General features: G+C 33.7%; 1 protein-coding gene across 5 annotated transcripts in view; it reads right to left on the bottom strand.

The window, feature by feature from the left end:
* Positions 1-25313, bottom strand: part of EEA1 (early endosome antigen 1) — a 115797-nt gene that overhangs the window by 17864 nt on the left and 72620 nt on the right. For all 5 annotated transcript variants that reach the window (XM_040491242.1, XM_040491243.1, XM_040491244.1 and 2 more), the window contains 8 exons: positions 24847-25050; positions 21739-21939; positions 19463-19576; positions 16416-16571; positions 14301-14440; positions 6650-6980; positions 5470-5571; positions 3504-3698 (listed from right to left, as the gene is read on the bottom strand). In XM_040491242.1, coding sequence (XP_040347176.1) covers positions 3504-3698; positions 5470-5571; positions 6650-6980; positions 14301-14440; positions 16416-16571; positions 19463-19576; positions 21739-21939; positions 24847-25050 — 1443 coding nt within the window. The remainder of the gene's footprint in view (positions 1-3503; positions 3699-5469; positions 5572-6649; positions 6981-14300; positions 14441-16415; positions 16572-19462; positions 19577-21738; positions 21940-24846; positions 25051-25313) is intronic.

The raw sequence follows: 25313 nt of genomic DNA, 5'->3' as shown, positions 1-25313 counted from the left end.
CCACAAATCTAGTTTTCTTTCCCTTTCGTCACCTTCATGGCTCTCAACTAAGCCCTCTGCAAAGTCTCAGTAATGACCATAAAAGCCCTTTGGGTTCATACTTGGGCCTTCATTATCTTTACTCTGACAGGCTGATTCATTCATTTAAAAAAAATTATCAATGGCTTATTTGTCAAAACACACAGTTCTCTGACTTTGAGAAACTCAAATCTATTAGTAGAGAAGTCAATTTAAAACAAAAACAAAACCAGACCAATGCAGCAGTTTGATAATTGCTTTAACAGACATACACCCAAACTTCCAAAGAAGGATACAGGAGGGTCAGTCATTTACAATTCATCCTTCACAAACCGACCAGTTTTTGCTCTAAAACAGGTCTGATCACACTCCTCCCTTCTTCAAAGTCTTTAATATTCCAATATTAAACTTGTAAAATGGAAAAAACTATACAACATCTACTGTGATCTGACTTCACCTGATTCTTATTCTCCCTTATTCGCCTTATTCTCCCCTCGCTTCTTCACTTATCATGTACTCCAACAGCTAACCTTCTAAAACAACATTTTCTAAGTCTTGCAAACTTTGCTAATATTGTTTTATCTCCTTGAAATATCTAAATTCCTCTTGTTTAGCCTTTCACAATTATAATCATCTTCAAAGGCCCAGTGCAAATGCTAGTTCCTTAGAAAGCCAGTCAAAATTTCCATTAAGTTCTAATTTTTCTATTTCTGTTTAAGTTCTGGTTTCATTCTCCTTTATACATTAGGGTTTTTTTTTTTCTCTTTACATATCTACTTCCTCATTAAATTACAAACTGGTTGAGAGTTGGGGGCCATATCTTATTCATTCTGAATTCCCATAACAGATTCCAAATAAAGTTGGTGCAGGGGCCAATGACTTATAACCTACTTGCAGAATTCTTGATCTTTGGCTCTCAAACAATCATTTCCAAAGTGTGTGTGTGTGTGTGTGTGTGTGTGCGCGCGCGCGCGTGTGTGTGTAGCCTCGCATTATGTAAGTGTACACACACACATATTTATACCCATTTAAACATTATCTTTGTTTTTCCTATTTCACTGTGGGCCAGTGATTAACTGTCACAGACCATCGCTGCATAGTCGACCATGCACACTGACACACTTAGATCACAGTTTGCTATATTTCCATTTAATAGCCAGGAACCACTTTGCTTCTGTACTGCACTGGGCACAGTAGCAGGCATTTTAAATACATTTTCTCAATCTTTACAACAACTCTATGATTCTATTTCATGTATCTCGGAAAGATAACCACTTCCCTGTGACCATAACCCTAAGGTGTGTCACATGAAACTTAAACTCAGATCTGACTAGCTACAACATATGTCCTTTCCATGCTATACTGCTTCTCAATAAAACCAAACCATACTTGCCTTTCAGTGATTCTCCAGTTAGTCTAAATTTATTTTTTTAAGTTTTATTTATTTTGAGAGAGAAAAAGAACAAGAAGTGGGGGGAGGGGTAGAGAGAAAGGAAAGAGAATCCCAAGCACTGCACTGAAAGTGCAGAGCCCAAAATGGGGCTTGATCTCATGAATCGTGAGATCATGACCTGAGCTGAAATCAAGAGTCAGATGTTCAACTGACTAAGCCACCCAGGGGCACCTAGTTACTCTAAATTTAAAGTCTAATTTATAGCGACTGGCTAGCCATTCAAAATTCCCCCCAATTTAAAAAGTGTGCTCCTTATTTTAGCATCCATACACTAACATAAATTAACTATATCTATGGCTGAATGCTTGTGTCTCCCCAAAAGTTCATGTTGAAGCCTAGATCCACAATGTGATAATATTTGGAAATAGGACCTTTTTTTAAAAAAATATTTTAAAGTTTATTTGTTTTGAGAGACAGAGAGAGAGCGTGCGCATACGAGTACACATACATGCAGATGGGGGAGGGACAGACAAAGGGAGAGAGAATCCCAAGCAAGCTCCACACCGTCAGTGCAGAGCCAGAAGTGGTGCTCAGACTTATGAACCATGAGATCATGGTTTCCTGAGCTGAAATCAAAAGGCGGATGCTTAAGTGACTGAGCCCCCAGGTGCTCCTGGAGGTAGGACCTTTAGGAAGTCATTAGCCCTCATACATGGGATTAGTACCCTTACAAGAAGAAACACAAGAGAGATAATCTCTCTTTCAGCCTTATGAGGCTACAGCAAAAAGCATCTACCTACAAGCCAGGAAATGGGTCTTCATATCACTGGATATGCCAGTGTCTTTATATTGGACTGCCCAGCCTATAGAACTGTGAGAAATAAACATTTACTGTTTAAGCCACCTAGTCTATGGTATTTTTGTTACAGCAACCCAAACTAAGACAACTATCAATAAAAACATTTCCTTTAAATCTCATAATTCTTATGGCATCAATTAGTAAAGTCATACAAAGTATGGGCACATACATTAATCATAAATCTAAAAGAAATCATATTGTAATGAATAACTCAAGAGAAAATGTGTTCAAAATAGTTGGGCTTTTTTTTTTTTTTTTTTTTCTAATTCATGAAGTTATGATGCTATAAAAATGAAGATTTGGGGAATACCTGAATATGAGGTTAACAGATTTGGGAGAAAAGAATGACCTCAAGACATCAAATCATACAACAAAATATGTACTGTGATAATTACATCCTGACTTAGGATTATATGTAACACCAAAAATGCACAGGCAAATTTGTCTACTCTTGTTTATTAGAAAATTACTCTTTTGTAAAGTGGCATTAATAATGGTTATAAAAACAGTGGTCAACATAAATTACCTATTTGCAAGGTTAATTTTATTTTCTCTAGTAATATGATAGCCAACTCTTAATGATATGACATACTTTGTTCTACATAATAGAGATTTCACTTTTCTCTTTTCCATGATATGCACATACCAACAGTAGGGAAAAGCTTTTTGTTCAAATATGAAGTATAATACAACTTTGTCAACTCTTGGTGTGGACAAGTATTAAAACATACTTAAGAATAAAAAAATAGATACTTAATAAAAAATTAGAATAGTTTAGAAATGGAAACCATTACAGATGTAACTTAAAATATCAAACAGTTATAACTCTATGAAACCTACATTCCTTAATTTTTTAAATGCATACCATTTTGTGGTTTTTGTTCTTATCTTCCCTTGGTAAGGATAATTTATTTTTAAATTCCTTTAAAATTTTCTAATACACTAGAGAGGTTATATAAATTACTCCCATCTCATTAAATGTTGTTATTTATGTCTATCAAATCATTAGTACTAGAATTTTAAATAAACATTATCTAAAAACGTGGTTATAGTGAATGGAAATCCAGATTTATATTATTTAATTACATATTAAAGCACTTTTATACATTAGAAAATACTTTAAAAAATTGTGAGCACATGTAAATTTTTCCCTGTTGCAACTCATCTGTGTTATATTATCTTAACTGCAAAGACTGTCTTCCCATAGAAAGTAAACACATATCATATTACTACCTTCTGTGAAACAGCAATTTTAATTTCTCCTTGGAGTGCTTCAATTTGCTTTTTCTTCTGTTCAGTCAATTGCTTTAGCTCATTTATGTTCCCCTGAAGTTGCTGTTCTTCTTTTTCCTTTTGTTTTAAAGTATTCTGGGCCTGTGCCACTTGTCCCTGCATTGAACTGAGTTCCAAATTCAACTGATGAGAAGTCTAAAGAAAATAAAATCTGTTTAGCATTCATTCCATGAAGACACATTTAGTACCTACTACACACTAAGCATTACTCAGGTAGAAACCACCACTCCCCTGACGGCCATAGGAGATCAACAGTAACCAAAAAAAAAAAAAAAAAATCCCTGCCCTCACGGAGCTTTCATAACTGACACTATTTGCTATTGGATGACATGCTGGATTAATCGTCAATATTTGTTTAATCTTACCTTCCTTTCTAACTTGTAAATATATATTTGGATAGAGCTTGTAAATGAACGAAACTGCTATTACCTTGTATCATAGGAAATAGGAATATCAACATCAATCTTTAGACTGCTGGAATGTCTACTGACTTTCAAGAATATTCTCAAAATGCTAACTTAGTCTAATGGCCATGGTTAACCAAAAAGAACAGCTCCATATGAACTATGATAAAACTAAAATCATTTTTCGCAAGTATGTTTAGTATCTGTCTGATGACACTAAACTATACCATTCAATAGTTTCCTTATTTAGAGATCTGGGACATATTGTGCTATTACTGTGTTTTTACAGTCTACTAGGATCTATTTCTGTTCAAAATTAGGTATCATAAAAAGTCACACTGAGGTTCCTCTGTGGTCAGCGTGAACCACTATGATCTCCCACCCTTCCAGTCAAAGTCATGTTTTCATGTTTTATGCATATTATGAACCTAATTTGAGCATTTGACTATATTCAAAGTTAATTTTGAAAAGTTTCACTGCTACATATGGTTGCTTCAGCTCATCTCCAACACAAAGGGAAATATTTTTGTGCAAAACAGAAGATGGGTAGTGTAACAATAATGATGATTATAATATGATAACCAATGAGAAACTGACAGCTAACATTTGAGCTTTTATTTGCTTATTTTGTTAAGTGTTCTACGGACTTTGAAATATATTAACCCATTTATCTCTTATAATAATCCTCTGGCACAGATTCTCTTATTCGCCCCATTTTACTGCTGAGGAAACAGGAACACAGAGAAATTAAGTAATGTGCCTAAAGCAAGGCAAGTCAGCATAACGAGCAAATGGCACAGGCAGGATATAAATCTGGACAATCTGAACTCAGAGCTCGGGTAGTAAGTCACCATAATTTTTCCACTTAAAGGCTGGCATCTAAAACACAGGTGTCTTCTCTCCATCAACAACCAGACTACAATCACATTAAAGATTTCTCAGGACTAGGTTTTGCTGCTTTTATCAAATCATAGCTCTAGAAAAACTATATACCTGGGTTCTAACCGCAAGAGGTAGGTCTTCAGAGAATAACAACTGTATATTATACCCATTTATTTACTCATTTGCTGGTTTGTTTTTTATGGACAGCAATAAAAGCATTAACCATAAAAGAATCTGTTGTTATACAACAATTAACATACCATTAAATATAAATGTCCATGAAATAAAGAGCCCTTAAAATGTTATTTCTATTAAAAGCCTATCTAGATATTTTTTCAATCATAATAATGTACCCAAATCTAAGTTATCTAATTATATAACTCTATAGTAAGTTGATTCAATTAACTTTATGAATTATAATCCTTTATTTTGGGTCTTTTATTATGAACTAGCTTAAATCTTTTTAGTAGTAGGTAGAACGCAAATGACAATTTTATACTATCTTTTTGTGAGCCATTATGTTTCAGAGAAATAAACCTCCTTTAAGTATCAGTGTGAAAATATTTTGTAAATATAGAACTTATTATTCTTTACATATTTTATGTTACAGAAAATCTTACTTGCTTCTCTTTTTCAAGTGACTTTTTCAGTTCATTCTGTTCCTTAAGTGCATTTTCTGTCTGTACTTGAAGCTGATGCTTTAATTCTTTGCAAGTTTTTTCCTAAAACAAACAAACAAAAAACTACATTATGCAGAAGATACTTGTAGTAGGTTTAAGAACTCTGATTTATACACTTAGTAAGATCCACACATAGAAATAAACAAGAATCACTGATGGTTTAGAATGGGATAGAATCATCCATTTCAGTTACAAAACTGGCAAATATTACAGCAATAAAGGTAGAGGGACGGGAAAAGGTTAAGAACTTCTATCATCAACCAACAGCAGAATACTCTGGAATTCTCTGGAATCCACATTTTATATCACATAATTAATTATAATTAACTTGTCATGCTATTTTAAAAGCATAACAATCCTTAAGAAAATGGAAAAAAGGAAATTTTTGTGAAAGAAAGCTTTAAAAGAATAAATAAGGAATAATCACATATAACTTAAGAGGGAAGATGTACATGTAGGAGATGATTTCTCCAAACAGAAAGAAACATAAAAGTAACATACTAATACCATATATCTTTTGTGCTACTAAACACTTTCACTGATCTTCACATTGAGAACAAAAGAATTTTACCTTTGCTGCTACTCTGTTATTCTGGGTTAAAGTATTTCTGAGAATACATTCCCCGTTAAGAATTTCCTGAGACTGTGTGACTTTTTTTCCATATAGTTTAAATGTGTTTTATGGTATCTCCAAGGCATGGTATTATCTAGAGTTTTAGAATATTCAGTTGAGAAGTAGAAAGTTTATAGTGCCAGAATTAAAAGTCACGATCTTTCTGATCCTTTTCTGGCTTTTAGGCAAGTGAATAATGTCTGAACCAGCAGCTATATTCTCTGTGAAAATCTCTCTGAGGACAAACAGGAGGCAGTCTCCCAAATCTAGCATCATACCAGCAATAAAGAAAAACTGTTTATTCAACTGAAAGTTTCCTGGGCCTCTGGAAAATTATACTCACAAACACCAGTATCTTTTTCTCAGGTTAAGCAATCCCAGTTCATTTCCTCGCAAGAATTAAAATTATTTAAATGTAGGATAAAAAGTCATCAGTGAATTAAGCAGAAACAAAAGTAAGTTTTAAATAAAAATCATTTCTACCTAACCAAGTAAACATAAACTAACCAAATCTAATATAGCAGCTTTTCCTTTCTGGTTTTCCTTTTCAAATTCACTTTTGGAGTTCTTCAAAGAATCAGAAACTTTTGATAAATTCTCTTTGGCCGCAGAAAGCTCTGTCATTAGAGTTTCTTTCTCCATCTTCGATTTTTGCAGTTCTGCTGCTGCTGTTTGAATTTTGTTATTCAATTCCTTGTGCTGCATCTTTGCATCTTGACTTAAATTTTCAATTTCTTGTTCAAGGATTTTTTTTTCTTCCTCTTGCTTGGTAAGCATTTGCTTAATATTTTCAAGAGCTTCAGATTTTTTCTGTAGTTCCAACTTTGTACTGGATACTCTAGATATTTAAGAAACAACTTTTTAAATGATGCATAATTTGCCATGAAAAATTAATAATTATTGAGTTTTGAAACTTCCTTGTGTAGCTCAGAATAAAAATAAATTAATGTCATAAAACCACACAACTGAAAAAACCTTAAATGTGATCTGATCATGTAACAGAGATGATTTTCTTTGAGTCAAATAAGTTAGTGGTAAAGCTAAGACTACCTAACAATTCTCCTGACTTAATCCAGTCTTATCTATTGCAATAGATGCCCCCCCAAACTGTACATATAGCAGACCTTCTAACATATAGCACACTCTCTAATCTACAATAGCCAGAAAAGTTTTTCGTGTACCTTAAAGAACCTACTCACTGTTAGCCCCCAAGCATATAGAGAATTTTGCCTCATTCCTTGAAAACATACAACACATTATGCTGTCTTTTAGGTATTAAACTTCAAACATGATTAACCCAGAAAAAAATAAGGCAAATTTCATCTCAAGCACAGAGAAAAAAGATTTACTTTAATCCTAGAGCCTAACAGATTATTCAAGAAACTTGTTATCATTTGTCCCTTAACATAAATTTGCTACACCTGAATGAAAAAGCTGTAAGAATAAGGAAATGAAAATATAGCTTCAAGAAAGTTAAAAACTTCTATTGTTTTGATAAAATTATCAACAAAATTATGAACGAAATTCAGTGAAATTATGCACTAAAAGAAAAACACATTAAAGATAAACAATTCTAAAAGTGAAAATGAAACTGGATGCAAAGTAATATTTCTTGAATACATACTATTTCTGATGCTTTATAATCAGCATAAATTCAATAATATGCTAAAGAGAGGTTGTTAAAAGATGTACTAGCCACATATTTGTGGAGTTGGGTATTCATACAATACCAGAATATTTAACTTTGAAAATTTTCAACTTTTAGTCCCAGAAACTTACTTTTTACTTTCTAAGTGGCTAGAAAAGATGGGAGTTGGGTGCATTCATAGGATACTGCACCTCACCGATTTTCAAAGGTATAAACAGAAGTCATTACACTGGGGCACCTGGGTGGCTCAGTCGATTAAGTGACAGACTGTTGATTTCAGCTCAGGTCATGATCTCATGGTTGGTCATGAGATCGTGCCCACATCAGGCTCCGTGCTGGGCATGGAGCCTCCTTAAGATTCTCTTTCTCCCTCTCCCTTTATCCCACTCCTGTTCACACTCTCTAAATAAATAAATTAAATAAATAAATAAATAAATTTAAATACAATCAGAAAAGTCATTACATTAATATTATTTTACCTTTTTAATACAGTTATAATTCCTATCAAGCAACCGTAAATTAGGACTTGATTTATATTACTACGCTACTTAACTTCCCCATAAATAATTATTATAAAATCATAAGATTATGTAAACCAAAGAAGGCAAAACAGAAATAAAGGCTTTCATGGTCACTATAAAACTTTATTTTTAAAAAGGGTACTAAAGTAATAAATCCACAATCATAGTTGGAAACTTTAACACCCCTTCTCAGAAATTGACAGAACAACCAGAGGGAAAAAAATGGCAAAGATACAGAACGTTAAACAACTTTACTTGGAATGAGTAAGTCAAGGGAACAAAAGTACAGTATAGGGAACACAGCCAATGGTACTATAATAATGTTGTCTGGTGACAGATGGTAGCTACCATTTTGGTGAACACAGCATAACATACAGAGATGTTAAATCACTACACTGTGCACCCTAAACTAATGTAACATTGTCTGTCAACTATACTCAAACGAAAAGAATTTTTTTAAACATTATCAACCACCTTGATTTAATTGATAGTTATAAAACACTTTATCTAACACAGAATACACATATGTGCACATGGAAAATTAACCAAGATAAGCCATACACTGGGTCATAAATAAGATAGTTTGAAAAGCTGAATTTTATAGAGTATGTTCTCTGTTCGCAATGGAATTAAATTAGAAGTCAATAAGTGTAAGCTATCTAGAAAATCTCCAAATATTTGGAAAGTAAACAATATACTTTTAACTAACCCAATATACTTCTAAATAACCCCATGCATCAAAAAAAAAAAAAAAATCTCAAAGGAGATTAGAAAAAATATTAACTGTACAGTAATGAAAATGCATCATAAGATGAGAGCTGGAAAGAGAATTAGATACATAGGTGTAGGTGGGCCTTGGGAAAGGGAAAACTTTATCCTGTTCTTTGGGTTGAGCCCTGGGATCAGAGATAAGGTTTAGTCAAATCCCAGATGTGTTTCCTTGGCTCTTTTTTTCCTATGTAGTACAGTAGAAATGCAAGACTCCACATAAAAAACATTTCCATAAAGTATATAGGCAAAAAAAAAAAAACCCTTTAATATTAAAAGGTTTCCCTACCTCAAAATGATATAGAGTCTCTGAGTGAGTTCTGAACCATACATTATTAGAACATAGACTAGAAATGGGCACATTTACACTGAACCCATTAGAAATAGAAAGAAACACTGGGCCCATAGGGACCTCGGGAAGGAGAATAAGAACTAACTCAGAGGTGATCTTCATGGACTGATGACTGGGTTCCAGAGAAGACAAACTACTCAATGGGTGATATGAAGAATCAGATGTGCTCCCCAAATACTTGTGCACTGGTGTGAGAAGGAATGCCATTTAAGGTATCTTATGTACCTCTACATTCTCAAATTCAAAGCATCAGGATCCACTCTACTAGATGTGAAAACAAGAAATCTTTCATCATCACTTCCAAAGACAAAACCATGAAGGTGTCAAACAACTTAATTATCATCAGTCTGATGGGTTTTATTTCATTTTCCTGAAGGGTACCTTTCCCAGGCTCTCAGCTTCCATCTGTAGGACTGAGAGTCAAAACTCTTCATACCCTTGTTACAGATCAAGTCTGTCAACTCACAGTGGCCTACTTAACATTTAAAGGCAAAGTGTACTGAAATGTGACTGGTCACAAGCCCTCCTATAAGACATCCAGATGAATGGGGTGGAACTGGTTTTTACCCATCATAATTCTAGTGAGTTTTGTGTCCATTGTAGATCTTGTAGCAAGACCCAATCCAAGCATCAACATCAAGAACAAGCTAAGAGATTAATTCTATCTTCGTAGTGAACAAAAGATAGCTCATCTTTGCAGCTTTAATCACTATTTAGGTTATGTCTGGAAGCACATACCCTCTCGGCCACCAAGGACATCTGAAATTTCATGCATAAATTAATATTTTAGATTCTAATATCTTCTAAACTAATCCATCCTTATACTCAGAGCTTTCATAAGCCCATTAAGCACTTAGTGCAAAATAGAAAAAAGACAATCTTCCTCAAGGTAATTTACTCCATCTGTTAAAAAACTGTCTACTATACTGATTTCACTAGACTAAGACATGTAACTACCATCTGCAGAAGCCTGACATCTGGCATTGACAAAATACAAAGAGGGTGAGGAACTGAGAAAATGAAACAGATACTACAAAAGGTAAACATTCACAGGGAAGGTTTCACATTAAAAAACTATAAAGAGAAGAGCAAACTAAACCCAAAATCTAAGGAAGAAACTACTAAAGAGAAGATGAGGTATAAATTAAACACAAAAGTGACAAAATCAAATTATAAGATTCTTTTAGAAAATTGACAAACCCCAAATTAGACTGATCAAGAAAAAGAGAATACCAATTACTGCTATAAGAATAATAAGACATCACTATAGACCCTACAGACCTTAAAAAGTATAATGATACTATGAACATTATACCAATAAATTTGAAGTTTAGATGAAATGGATGTATTCCTTCAAAAACACAAATTACCAAAACTGACTCAACTAAAATGTTAGAAAACAATAATAGCCCTGTATCTATTAAATAAATTGAACTCCAAATTAAGAAGCAACCCAGAGAGAACTTCAGGCCAGTTGGTTCATTGGTGAACTCAATAAAACATTTAACAAATAAATAATACTCGTCACATACAAACTCTTTATGAAAGGAGGGTTAGAGGGAATACTATCAATTTATTTTTAAGACCAACATAACCATGATTCCAAAGAACACTGCAAACCAGTAGTCCTCATGAATGCAAAGAAAATTTTAAACAAAGTATTATCAAGTCAAATAGAGTAATATATAAAAAGAATAATACAGGATGATCAAGTGGGATTTATCCCAGGAAAGCAAAGTTATTTAATATTTAAAAAGCAATCTATAAAATTCACCATATTAACAGAATACAGGAGAAAAAACATACAATCATGACAATAGATGCAGAAAAAAGTTAATAAAAAAATTTAAGAAAACTAGCATATACAGAAATGTGCTCAATCTGATAAAGGAATCCACAAAAAACCTACAGCTAATTTCAAAATTAATAATGAAGTATTTCATGTTTCCTGCTCAAGGCTGGAAAGGAATCTACTTTCCTATCAAGGATATCTACTATCTTTTTACATTCAAATGTTCACTGGAGGTGTTGGCTAGCAGTAAGTCAAGAAAAAAGAAAAAACATCAGAGACCTACATACTGAAGAAAAAAAAAAAAAGGATAACTGTTGCTAATTCACATATATCAAGACTGTCCACTTGGAAAATTCTAAAAACTCTAGAAAACAAAAATGCAAACTTAACAAGGCTAGTCAATAGATAAGACTCAATTGTATGTTTATGCTAGCCACAAGTGATCACAAATTTATATTTAAAAAACAATTCCATTTGCAATAAAATTGAAAAACAAAGTTTCTAGGATTAAATTTAGCAACAGATATTCAAGATCCCTATTTTATTTATTTTTTTTTTTTTAATTTTTTTTTTCAACGTTTATTTATTTTTGGGACAGAGAGAGACAGAGCATGAACGGGCGAGGGGCAGAGAGAGAGGGAGACACAGAATCGGAAACAGGCTCCAGGCTCTGAGCCATCAGCCCAGAGCCCAACGCGGGGCTCGAACTCACGGACCGCGAGATCGTGACCTGGCTGAAGTCGGACGCTTAACCGACTGCGCCACCCAGGCGCCCCGACAAGATCCCTATTTTAAAAACAACAAAATGTTGACCAGAGATATTAAAGACATAATTATTAGAAATATACTATGTTCACAGATTAGAAGACTCAGTATTCTTAAAACATTAATTCTCTCCCAAAGTGAACTAGAGATTCACTGAAATTCCAATCAAAACCCAATAATTTTATTTGTAGAAATGGACAAGTTAATACTAAAATTTATATGTAAAAAGCAATGAACTTAACCAAGACAACCTTGAAAAAGAATTAAGTTGGAGGGCTGATACAGCCTGATATCAATACCTATACCAAGAAGATACAAAAATCAAAATAGGACGGTATTGATGTCAGGATATCATATAGACACATAGACCAATAAAACAGAATAAAGCCCACAAATAAACTCACATATATTAGGTAAACTGCTTTTCACAAAGGCACCAAAGGCCACTCACTGGAAGAAAAAAGTTTTATCCACAAATGGTACTAAAACAACTTAATGATGTACAGGAAAAAAAGGTGATCCTGGACTCCATCTCAGACCTCTCACAAAAATAAGTTCAACATAAGTTCCTAGACCTAAATGTAAAAACTAAAACTGTAAAACTTCCAGAAGAAAACATAAGAGAATTCTTCATAAACCCTGGGGTTAGGCAGAGGTTTTTTTACGAAATGACACAAAACATTAAACATAAAATAAAAATAAATGGCAAATTGAATTCAAGCAAAATTTAAAACTTTTCACTGAAAGACATCACCAAAAAATAAAAAACGAAACAAAACAAAAAAAGCTGTTAGGAAAAGTCTTGATAATCTATTTGGTTAACTCACTGGCTATCTGGCAAAGAATCAGAACTTTGCATATATAAAGAACTCCTACAAATCAGTAATAAAAAGACCCAATGGGAAAAATTCTGTAATAGGTGAAATAATTTAACAGACACTCCACAGTGAAGAAACGCAAATTAAACCCACAATAAGACCCCATTTCATATTCAATAAATAGCTAAAATTAAAGGACCAACAACACCAAATACTGGCAAGGATATGAAGCAATGAAACATTCCCAGTAGAAGTATAAAATGGTACAGCCATTTTGGGAAAAGGTTTCGTAATTTCTCATACAGTTAAACATACATCTACTCCACCACAGCCCTGTACTTTCACAAAAATACTTGTATAAGAACGGATAGCATCTTTATTCATAACACCTAAAAACTGCAAACAACCTAAAAATACTCACCAACAGAAAACAGATAAACAAACTGTAATGCATTCAGTGGAATAATATTCAACTATACAGACAAAACTAAAAATAGTGCATTGAGAAAAAAAAAAAAAGCCAGTCATAAAAAAAAGAACATACTTGTATGATTTCATTTCAAAAACACACAACATTAATCTATGAAGGCTGAAAACAGAACTGTGGTTTTCTACAAGGTATTGACTAGAAGGGCACCCGAGGAAACTCCATGGGTATGAAAATGTTGTGGGTGGGAGGGCATATTATTACACAGAGTATACGCTTACTAAAACTCAAAATTTTATATGTAAGATCTGTGCATTTAACAGTATGTAAATTTTACTTCAATAATTGTTAAAAGGTACACTGATTCTGGTGTTTCCCTTGTGTTCATAAATACGATCTGCCAAGATATACCACAAAGCTAAAATAAGTCATTTTTTGTAAGAAAGTATACATTCCCTACTTGGTATAGTCCCTCAACGCAGAAGCCTGATTGCTCTTGGGTGATATATATACATACTCCTCTATTTGTTAATTTCAGAGTAATTTATTCAAATCAGTGAACAACTCAAAACAATTGCTTTAACCCAGATAAATGAATACCATATTACTGTTGAAAAGAGACGAGATGACCCAAATTTTCAGTCCTTTCTAGTGAAGGTAAATTTAACCATACTATGATGGTTTTATTTTTCATTCAATATTAACATCAGATTATAGAACCAATAGGAAAAAACATTTAATAAATCTTTAAGCACTGTGATAGCAAAACTGAAATCCCAAGAGTTTAAAATGTTTGAGAGAGAAAGAGAAAATGGGAGCGCGCACGCGCGCACACACACACACACACACACACACACACAATGGGGGTGGTGGGCAGAGAGAGAATCCCAAGCAGGTTCTGTCAACGCAGAGCCTCACACAGGGCTTGATCCCACAAACCATGACATCATGACTTGAGCTGAAATCAAGAGTGGCACGCTTAACTGACTGAGCCTCCCAGGCACACCTGAAATCAGAAGATTTTAACACTTAGTTTATAATGCTCTCCCTTAAGTAGTTTAGCTTACATTTCTTTCTCCACTTCAAGTTGTTTACTCAATTCTGTGGCTCTAAGCTCTAAATCTGTATTCAGCTGTCTTTGCAGTTGTAGATCCTGCAAAGCTTGCTCCTTGTTTCCTTTAACTTCAAGAGTATCAGCTTCTAGTTTCTATGAAAGAAACAGAATACAGTAACCATTTTAATGTCAATAATTATCCATTTATTATTAAATATAACATTTTTGTTTATACTCAAATTGGTGTTGACATAACACAGAGTAATAACCATAAAATGTTTATGTTATAACAAAAAACACATTTTCCATTCTTTTTTTTTAATTTTTTTTTCAACGTTTTCTATTTATTTTTGGGACAGAGAGACACAGAGCATGAGCGGGGGAGGGGCAGAGAGAGGGAGACACAGACTCGGAAACAGGCTCCAGGCTCCGAGCCATCAGCCCAGAGCCTGACGCAGGACTCAAACTCACGGACCGCGAGATCGTGACCTGGCTGAAGTCAGACGCTTAACCGACTGCACCACCCAGGCGCCCCCACATTTTCCATTCTGAAGCCACTACTGAGTAAAGGAACTATTTATTTTGGAATCTTTCAGAGGACCTACCAGCAGGCTTTGTACATGACAGGCAGTCACCAAGTTTCTGTTTTTTAAAATTAACTCTAAATAACAGAATAAACTTAAAATAATTGTGTCTATTGCTAGGGTAAAAGTTATTAAGTCAAGTACAAAAAAACTAGGTAACAGGTTCATACATAGGCTCATTAACATATATTATCCTTTATATCCAGTAAACAACACTGATGTAATTGTAAATATTCAAAACTAAAATGGAGTTGTCATATCACCCTTCTCCTTAGTACCTATTGCCGCTAAATACAAAGACAGCTGAATTCCTGATATTGCCCCTTTAAATTCTCGGTTTCGAGACTGTTGCTCCTCACAGTGTAGTTTCTGTCTCATACATATACATATAACCGTGTGCATTTTTGAAAATTTGCAAAATCAAACTGTTAAATATAAAGTTTGAATATATAGGAGTAATGCATTTTCTTGCATAGTTGTAATAATTTTGCACCCTAAATATTTTATAAACCAACTAGGTATCTATAGCTCTTACGCAACTCTTACAATAGATTTTGATGCAACTGTAAAATTTTGTAACAAATAATTACAAAAAACATATGGAATACTCCCTAAAATAATTACCAAATGTTAAAGATCTGATTATCACGAGACACTCTCGGTTCTAAATAATTATTTGTAAAAGATACACAAAAAGAATTCTCATTGGATACTTTTCAGTAAAATCGTTTTTCTGTTCTTTTCAAATTATTACAAAAAGTAATGTGTCATTACTATCATCATTGGCCATAAAGAAAAAGAAACTCATAAATAGAATTAAAAATGTAATTCTTCCATGTTATATTGGTGTGGATATACACATATACATGTACACATCCAACAGTTCTACAGAAGTGTTCTGTTTGTGAAGGTATAATTTACATAAATATAGTAATTTGAGAAATCTTTGTTTAATCAATAGTAGATCCCATTTCAAGGACAAAGGACTCAGGTCAAACCCTTGTCTGATAGGTCTACTCATTTAATCTCTTTAGTACATCAACAATTTCACTTGGAATTGAAGTTAAGAAGCAGTTTACCACAGCATAAACTTATTATTAAACTAAAGACAAAATCCAAAAGATATAAATGTAAAATTTAAAAAGTGAAGAGGTCTGTCATATGTGAAATATATTCTGAAATAAGGAGGGAAGGAGATAGGAATGATGGAACAGAAGAGGCTTCATAACAACAACAACAACGACAACAAAATGGTAAGTTCCTTGTAATTACAGAGTAAATCCCTGGTTGGTTGTTTTTTTTTGAAACATTACAAAGGAACCAGTATAACTGTCATTTGTAAAAGCCACTCATTAATAAAGAAATTAAAATTAAGAATGGAATTCAAAATTAAGACCAGAAAAATCCCAGGTAATTTAAAATTCTATAACACAACTTCACCTTTGTTTGCAAATTTAAAACCTTTGATTCCTTCTAGGTCATCAGTTTCCATTACTACAGTAGCAGAAAATATAAGTAATACACTCAATATCTTTTATACAAACCTTAATTTGACCTTCTAATTCTTCAGTTTTTTGTTCTAAAGAAAGGTGTTTCTCTTTATATTCTTTAAGATGACTTTCCAACTGACTGCAATGTTCTTGCTTATCCTGTAACTTTGCAGTGACTTGATCCAACTGAGTAGTGATCTTATTTAACTCCTATAGAAAAGTACAATTGAAAACTTTGGTAAGGTTTTCTTTCTTGTATTCCCAAATGTTTGATCAAAGTACTGCTGAAAACTCTTTAATTCTATTTAAGAAACTATTTGAAGGTTAAGAAACGATTTGAACTATCAGAGGTTATTTTACCAGTACAAAGGACCTGAACTGAAATTGTACATAGCATGAGATATTAAGTTTATATGCAGCACCACTTAACTTTTTCTAGAAAGAGTTATTTTAGGACTCAAAAGACACAATAGAACATTAAATATACTAATAATAAAATAACACTTTTATATTATAATTAAATGTTTTCAATGTTCAAGATGCTATTTTTATGTTGGGATGAGCACTGGGTGTTGTATGGAAATCAATTTGACAATAAATTTCATATTTAAAAAAAGATGCAATTTTTAAAAATAACATTTAAAAACTATTTAAAAACTATTTAAAATTTAAAAACTATTACAGTGACTACATCTATGAAACTTGTTCATTTGTAATATCTAGAGGCACTGAAAGAATTAAAATCACTAGTAAATCCACCACCCACAGATAATCACTATTAATGTTTTGATAACTTTCCTTTCAGTCTTTTCTGTATGTTTCCATTTTTTAATTTACACTTTTGTTTTTACTTGATTTACTATTGGTATTATTTCTTTTTTTTTAATATGAACTTTACTGCCAAATTGGTTTCCATACACCCAGTGCTCATCCCAACAGGTGCCCTCCTCAATGCCCATCACCCCTTTCCCCTCCCTCCCACCATCAACCCTCAGTTTATTCTCAGTATTTAAGAGTCTCTTATGGTTCGCCTCCTTCCTTCTCTGTAACTTTCCCCACCCCTTCTCCTCCCCCCACCCCCACACGCCCCGGTCTTCTATTGAGTTTTTCAGGATCCACATATGAGTGAAAACATATGGTATGTGTCTTTCTCTGCCTGACTTATTTCACTTAGCATAAACTCTCCAGTTCCATCTACGTTGCTACAAAAGACCAGATTTCATTCTTTCTCATTGCCAAGCTGCTAGGAATTTACCCAAGGGATACAGGAGTGCTGATGCATAGGGGCACTTGTATCCCAATGTTTATAGTAGCACTTTCAACAATAGCCAAATTATGGAAAGAGCCTACATGTCCATCAACTGACAAATGGATAAAGAAGTTGTGGTTTATATTTGCACTTTTAAAATAGAAGTAGAACCTCACTTTACATACTACAGGTTTGTAAGCCATACAAAGGTTTTATTATAACCTTTGTTTTTACATAACAATGCATCATGAAATTGTGTCATTATTTTCTAAAATATTGTATTTGACTGAATAAATTCCCATTTTATTGATTCAGACCTTTTATTAGCTAAATGTCCTATTTTAGATTCTTAGATTGCTACTAAACTTTCCGTATTTTATTAACAGAAATGTAAATAGCATCCTAAAAGCTATGATTATTCCCTTAGCATAAACAACTAAAAGTGAGCTAAGGAATATGAAAAACCCTAAAGTTCTTGAAATATATTGGCAAACAGCTCTCCCTATCACCATTAAAAGGTTGAACTTACCTACCACCAGCAACGTATGAAAGTGACTTACTCTTCCTCTTCTACACCATCTCCAATCCTTCCAGTATTAAACAAACACATTTCACCTCAACAAGGGCATACTGTCTTAATTTACAATTGATTGTCTTAATTTACAATTGATTCTTAATCTGAAATTCACTAATATATTTTTGATCATTTACTCTTCTGTAGCTTCATGCAATTCCTTATGTTTTAAATATCGAAGATATTAATCCTTCATTGGACATATTTCAGAAAGCGTATTATTCTTTTGCTATGTGCTTTCTAATTTTGTTAGTAATATTTTTGGCAAAAAATTTTTAAACTTTTATGTGATTATTCTTATCAATAATCTTTTCATTACAGTTTCTAGCACTGATCTTGTGATTAGATCATATTTTCCAGATGTATGTAGCAATGAGTAAAAAGTTGCAAAACATGCATACACAGTAATTCTATGTGCATAAAAGAAAATATTAGTGTGTGTGTGTTACATATGAACATACACACACATATCTGCCCAATGCTTATAGAACTCTGGACAGGTACATACCAAATTTAAGAGTAAACATTCCCTCTAAGAAGGAAAATAGGACTGAAGTTTAGGGTAAATATAGAAAACAAAGCTTTTATTTTGTTAACTTGATATATTACTAGATTGATTAAAAAAAATTAGGCCAACAACCAGTGTTACCACTCAGATAAAAAGTAAATTTAAAAAATGTCATTTGCTAAAAGGGAAGAAAAATCTATCAGCATTTTGACCTTGGCCCTTAAGTAGGAAGCCTTTATTCTATTAGAAGTATTGAGAAAAGTAACTTATGTATTCCCTGCAGCCCTACTTATTCTTATCCCCAAAATAAAAGAGGAACTCTTACTGCATTGGAATACATGGTGCTCTTTTCCTGCTTCCAAGAGGTAAGTAAATCTGTCATGGCTCAGATTACCTACTAAGAACAGGTGTGAGAGTCTGTCTCCCTTTACCAATCATTGGCACTTGATGCAATGAAGCAACAATTCAACACTTAGGAACAGATATTTCAGCTGCACACCTCAGTCAACACTAAGGACTAATACAAAATTAAGAAGCCCAACCATGCTTACACACCAGTTGCGCTTTATCAAAAACAAAAATGATATTTTTATCTTCATCTGTCTGACTCCTGCATCTAGAACTGGTTCTGAACTCAGGCAGAAATTAAGGGGAATAAACAAGTAGATCACAATATTAATAAAATTGAGTATCACTTTCATACATGTTTGCAATTAATTTAGCTACCAAAACATTAGGTTATGGGATGAGACTGTATCACGTTCACCTACCTGCTGTTTATCTTGTAATGCATTTTGGGCTGTGTCCAAATGATTCTGAAGATCTGCTCTTTGAGCAGTTTTTGCTGCTTCTGCTGATAGCAATAATTCAGTTTTGGCTTTAATCTGTAACAAAATTTGCCAGTCATTTAATGTGTATTTATTTCTTGATTTTCTCTTGCTTCAACATGCATTGCTTTTGTCAAATTATTTTAAAAATTAAGCCCTTTGGCAAAAAAAAAATAAGGATTTAGACACTGAAAAATAAGTATGTAATAATCCCAAAACAGGAATGAATATGGGAGAAAAGACTCCTAACAATTTTTGGACAAATGACGAGATTTATTATGATATATATATGTCCCTATATGACACCAAAACACTTCTCCCTCTTTCAAACTGGACTTCCAAATATTGGGTTATCATGTAACCCACCTAACAAATATTTATATTTTAATTAGAAAGAAATGTGTATCCTCTTCCTCCAAGTTAATATGCATGCCTGTTATTTTATATTTCTTACTTTCAATAGAGTTGTTTTCCTAAAATAAAGAAAATCAAGGCTTAAATATGTTTCTATAACTTTCTCTACTATAGTATAGAATAGGAAATCAACGATGACAATGGAAAAAGAAACACATTTTAATTCCCGCCCCGTCACTGATGCATTGAACGTGAATTCTGTACTGGCCTCTGAAAGAAGGTTATTAAAAATATATAATGGTAGCATATAAAAGTATTTTTTTAATCTAACCTTTAAAGTAAAATTTAAAAATCAAAGTCAAAAAGTATTTAACATAGAAATCTAATGGTGTAATATCAAATGACTGAATTTCAAAAACAATAATAAGGACTTCATGGAAAAAAAAAAGAAAAGCAAAAGGCTCTGGTGGTTTCAGAAGGTGTAGTTTGCCAGAAGAGATAAAGAGGGAAAAAGGCAAACAGGAAAGCTAAACAAACTGTCTAGATAGCACCTTTATTTAATTCTTGTTCCCAAGGTTTTTCCACTACTAAGTAAAGCAGAGAGGGAGAGAGAGAGGTCGGAGATTAGGGGGAGAGAGACAGAGAGACAGGGAGACAGAAAGAGAGATGGAAAGACAGAGACACAGGGAGAAACAGAATTTAAAACATTTGATGGCCTCAGGGAAATACGAATCAAAACCACAATGAGATACCACCTCACACCTGTCAGAATGCCTAACACTAACAACTCAGGCAACAACAGATGTTGGTGAGGATGCGGAGAAAGAGGAACCCTTTTGCACTGCTGGCGGGAATGCAAACTGGTGCAGCCACTCTGGAAAACAATATGGAAGTCCCTCAAAAAATGAAAAACAGAACTACCCAATGAGCCAGCAATTACACTACTAGGTACTTATACAAAGGATATAGGAGTGCTGATTCAAAGAGGCAAATGCACCCCAATGCTTACAGTAGCACTATCGACAAGAGCCAAAGTATGGAAAGAGCCCAAATGTCCATCGATGGATGAATGGATAAAGAAGATGTGGGATATATATATATAAATATCTATCTATATATATGTAGATATCTATAATGGAATATCACTCGGCAATCTAACAGAATGAAATCTTGCCATTTGCAACAATGTGGACGGAACTAGAGTATACTATGTTAAGCGAAATTAAGTCAGAGAAAGACAAATATATGATTTCACTTATATGTGGAATTTAAGAAACAAAACAGGAACACAGGAGAAGGGAAGGAAACATAAGATAAAAACAGAGGGAGATAGGGGCGCCTGGGTGGCTCAGTCGGTTGAGCATCCAACTTTGGCTCAGGTAATGATCTCAACTCAACATTCCGGAGTTCGAGTCCCACATCGGGCTCTGTGCTGACAGCTCAGAGCCTGGAGCCTGTCTCAGATTCTGTGTCTCCCTCTCTGTCTCTGCTCCTCCCCTGCTCGTGCTCTCTTTGTCTCAAAAATAAATAAATATTAAAATTAAAAAAAATAAAAAAAACGGAGACAAACCTTATATAAGAGACTCTTAAATACAGAGAACAACTGAGGGTTGATGACAGGGTGTTGGGTGGAGGGATGGGCTAAATGGGTGATGGGCATTAAGGAGGGCACTTATTGGTATGAACACTGGGTGTTATATGTAAGTGATGAATCATTAAATTCTATTCCTGAAATCATTATTACACTATATGTTAACTAACTTGGATTTGAATTAAAAAAAAATCTACAGTCTTAAATTTTTGATGGCCTACAATTGGTGTTTTATTCAGAAAAACTCACATTAAATTGAATAATTCAAAATTACCTGTATGTCAAGCTGGGAGACCTTCTCCTTGCTCTCATTTAATTGACTATTTAATTCATTGACACTAGTTTCTAAGGAAAGGACACGGTCTTGTGCAGCTCTAAGATGTGCCTTCTGCTCTTGCACTTGGTCATGCAAATTCTCCTGGGCTTGTTTATGGCTTTCTGACTGATTCTTCAGCTTCTCTGTTAGTTGAGTTACCTATCATACAAGGAAGACTAATTATGAAGGTCACAAATGATATAAGAAGAATTAAAAAAAAAAAAACAAATTTAAGGACCATGAGAGTATTAAAGTGCTCTATAAGTTATCTCATATTTTTAAGAAAATTTATTCATCTTTCCACAAATAAGTAAATAATCTTGCAAAATCATAAGAAAACAACATCAATTCAGAGATTCCTATTATTTTTAAAACCATCTCTACTGAGCTAGAATTTACATGAAATAAAATTCACCTAGTTTAATTGCACAGCTTGAGGAGATTTGACAAATATATACACTCACTTAACCATTGCCACAATCAGATAGAGAACATTTCAATTACCCCAAAAGGTTTACTCATGCCCCTTTGCAGTCAGTACTCTCCACTCATCTCTAGCCCCAGACAATCATGGATATAATTAATACAAGTTCCTTATATATTCTGAGTATTTCTGAATTGTCAGATATGTGTATTTCAAGTATTTTCTCCCACTCTGTCTTGACTTTTATTTTTGTAACAGTATCTTTTGAAGGGTAAACAACTCTAATTTAGATGAAATCCGATTCATCTAATGTCTCTTTGGTGCACCTTGCTTGGAATTCAATGAGTTTCTTGAATCTGTGCATTCATATTTTTAATCACATTTAAATTTTTTCAGCCATTATTTCAATAAATATTTTTCCCCTCCCCACTTTTCAGTCACACCAATTATATGTATGTTAGATTACATGATCTTGTCCCACAGGTCACTAAAGCATAGTTTTTTTGGTTTTTAGCCCAGTCTTTTTTCTCTCTGTGCTTCCTTTTGGACAGTTTCAATTGCCTTGTCTTAATGTTCACTTTTGTTTTCTATTTGGTTGATTAAGCACATCCAATGAAACTTTAATTCCATATATAGAGAGAAAAGTTCTATTTCTTTTTTTTTTAATCATTTCCACTTCTATTTCCATTATAGTTTTTCCTTTACAACCATAAGCATATTTTAAGAGCCATACATGTTTTCTTCTTTGAATGTCTAGAAAGTTTTGATATTTATGGAAATAAATCTTGACTTTGTTGCCTTCTTTCAAAAATGCTTAATTTTGTCCCAGCAGGCAGTTAACCCACACATGGCTCAGCTGGATCTTTTCATGCTTTGTTAAGTCAGGTGTACACCAGCTTTTACCCTAGGGGCTGGTTTATCTTTATCCCAAGGTGTGACATTTCTGGGGTTTCTACTAAATGGCCCCAAAGTGCTCAATCACGTCTTTGTTCTCTTGCATAAACATCTCCAAGCTCTGATAATTTTTCTGTTTGCAACTCCTAACAATTGTTCATTGCCTGGCCACATGAAATCCCACATAAGAATGCAAAGTTTAGCAGTCAGCTGAAGGCTTAAGTTGATCCCTATGCAGATTTTTAGAGCTTCTTCTCTCCACTGTTCCCTCCTCTCTGATATTCTGCCCCACAATTTGAGGTTCCTCAACCTTCCTAAACTTTAATCTCTTAGTACTCTGTTCAGTGAGACCACTGTGCTTTCCTTGGATTCCCCCAACCTACACCCGTCTGGAAAATGCCTCTGGGTTACCAGAAGTTGGAATGGTCAAAAGGTTCACTTCCCTTGCTTCTCTTCTCTCAGGAATCAAACCCCTGTATTGCTTGTTGTACAGTATCTGAAAATAGTGATTTGATACTTTTTTTTTCTTTTCTAGTTGTTTATGGTGAGAGGACAAAATAGGTATCAGTTACTTCAACATGGCCAGAAGCACAAATAACATAGATTTATTTTTATTTATTATTTTAAAAAGAATTAGAGGAGTGCCTGGGTGGCTCAGTTGGTTAAGTGTCCAACTCTTGGTTTCACTCAGGTCATGATCTCATGGTTTCTGGGTTCAAGCCTCTCACCAGGCTCTGCACTGACAGTGTGGAGCCTGCTTGAGATTCTCATTCTCTCCCTCTCTCTGCCTCTCCCCAGCTTGCGCTCTCTCTCAAAATAAATAAATTTTAAAAATAAAATAAATAAATAAAATTTAAAAAGTGGTTGTTACTTACTGATATTTTGTTTTACTATTTTCTCATTTAGATAATTATAACTCTCTTACTGGGCAATTCTTCCAAAAAAGCAACTATAAATCCTTTCAGTTTGAAAATGGATTAAGCCAAATTTTGTTAAGTTTCTCTTAAACTACATATGAGCAACTTATCAAAATTATTATTAGCTATGTGTTCCAAAGACATAATTACCAAAATATAAGTAACTAGTAAGCCTGCATATTGACCAATACATAATAATAACTAGCAGTTGATTAGTGCTTTTAGTTTATAAATATAATTTATTATTCTGTTTCTTTTCAAAACATCACAAAATGCCATGAGGCAAGTATGCATTATTAACACCATCTCTATTTTTCTAATGAGCTAACAAGATGAAATTACTTGCTTGTGGTCACACAGGTAGTAGGTTATATACTGGGACATGAACTGAGATCTTTGTCAAATCATGCTAACTTACTTTTACTACAATAGCAACCCATCTCTAAGGTAAATTGGATGGTATTTGTCAAAAAAACCATAATATTTAAAAAGTACTAATAATAACCAGAATGAAGAGGCATTTAAATAAAGTACTCAGCAATATTTAGAAAGATAAAAGTGAGTTTTAGAAACAGAACACATTTGGGGCACCTGGGTGGCTCAGTTGGTTAAGTGTCCAAGTCTTGATTTCAGCTCAGGTCATGATTTACTGGTTCATGAGTTTGAGCCCCACATCAGACTCTATGCTGATGGCGCAGAGCCTGCTTGAGATTCTCTCTCTCCCTCTCTCTCTGCACCTCCTGTGCTCATGCACACTCTCTCTCTCAAAATAAATAAATTTAAAAAGAAAAACAAACAAAAATAGAAATAGAACACATTCGACAGGCTTACTTGTTCCTGTAAGGTATGGTTTTTTTCTTGTAACTGGTTGAGAACAGCAGTCTCTCCTTCACCAGCCTGAATTTTTGCATAAAGATCTTCTCTTTCTTTTTCTAGTAAGGAAATATTTTCTTTACTCTTCTGTAATAAGGCTTCAAGGTTCTGGATCTTCTGGTCCTTATCGCCAATTTGACGTAGTACTTGTTCTAAATCATTCTGTAAAGAAGTGAAAACTACTACCTTAACGATAGAGAACTTAAAAAGTTATTCCTCAAACAGAAAATGACTGATAATACATTGTACAACTCAAATTCTGAGTCTTCCGTCTTTTTCTACTCGTTACATTTTAACACAGCAAACTTAAGTAATTAGAACTATGTGTTTAATAATATAAATCTATATTATCAATAGTAAACTAGAATTTAACCCCCCCAAACCTTCAATTAACCACATTCTTACTCTAACACTCTGACCTCATT

Source organism: Herpailurus yagouaroundi, unplaced genomic scaffold (genome assembly GCF_014898765.1).
Source record: "Herpailurus yagouaroundi ecotype Mexico unplaced genomic scaffold, PumYag 182, whole genome shotgun sequence".
NCBI classification, from domain to species: domain Eukaryota; kingdom Metazoa; phylum Chordata; class Mammalia; order Carnivora; family Felidae; genus Herpailurus; species Herpailurus yagouaroundi.
Note: the sequence above shows the minus strand (reverse complement) of the source record. Positions and strands in the feature narration are given on the sequence as shown.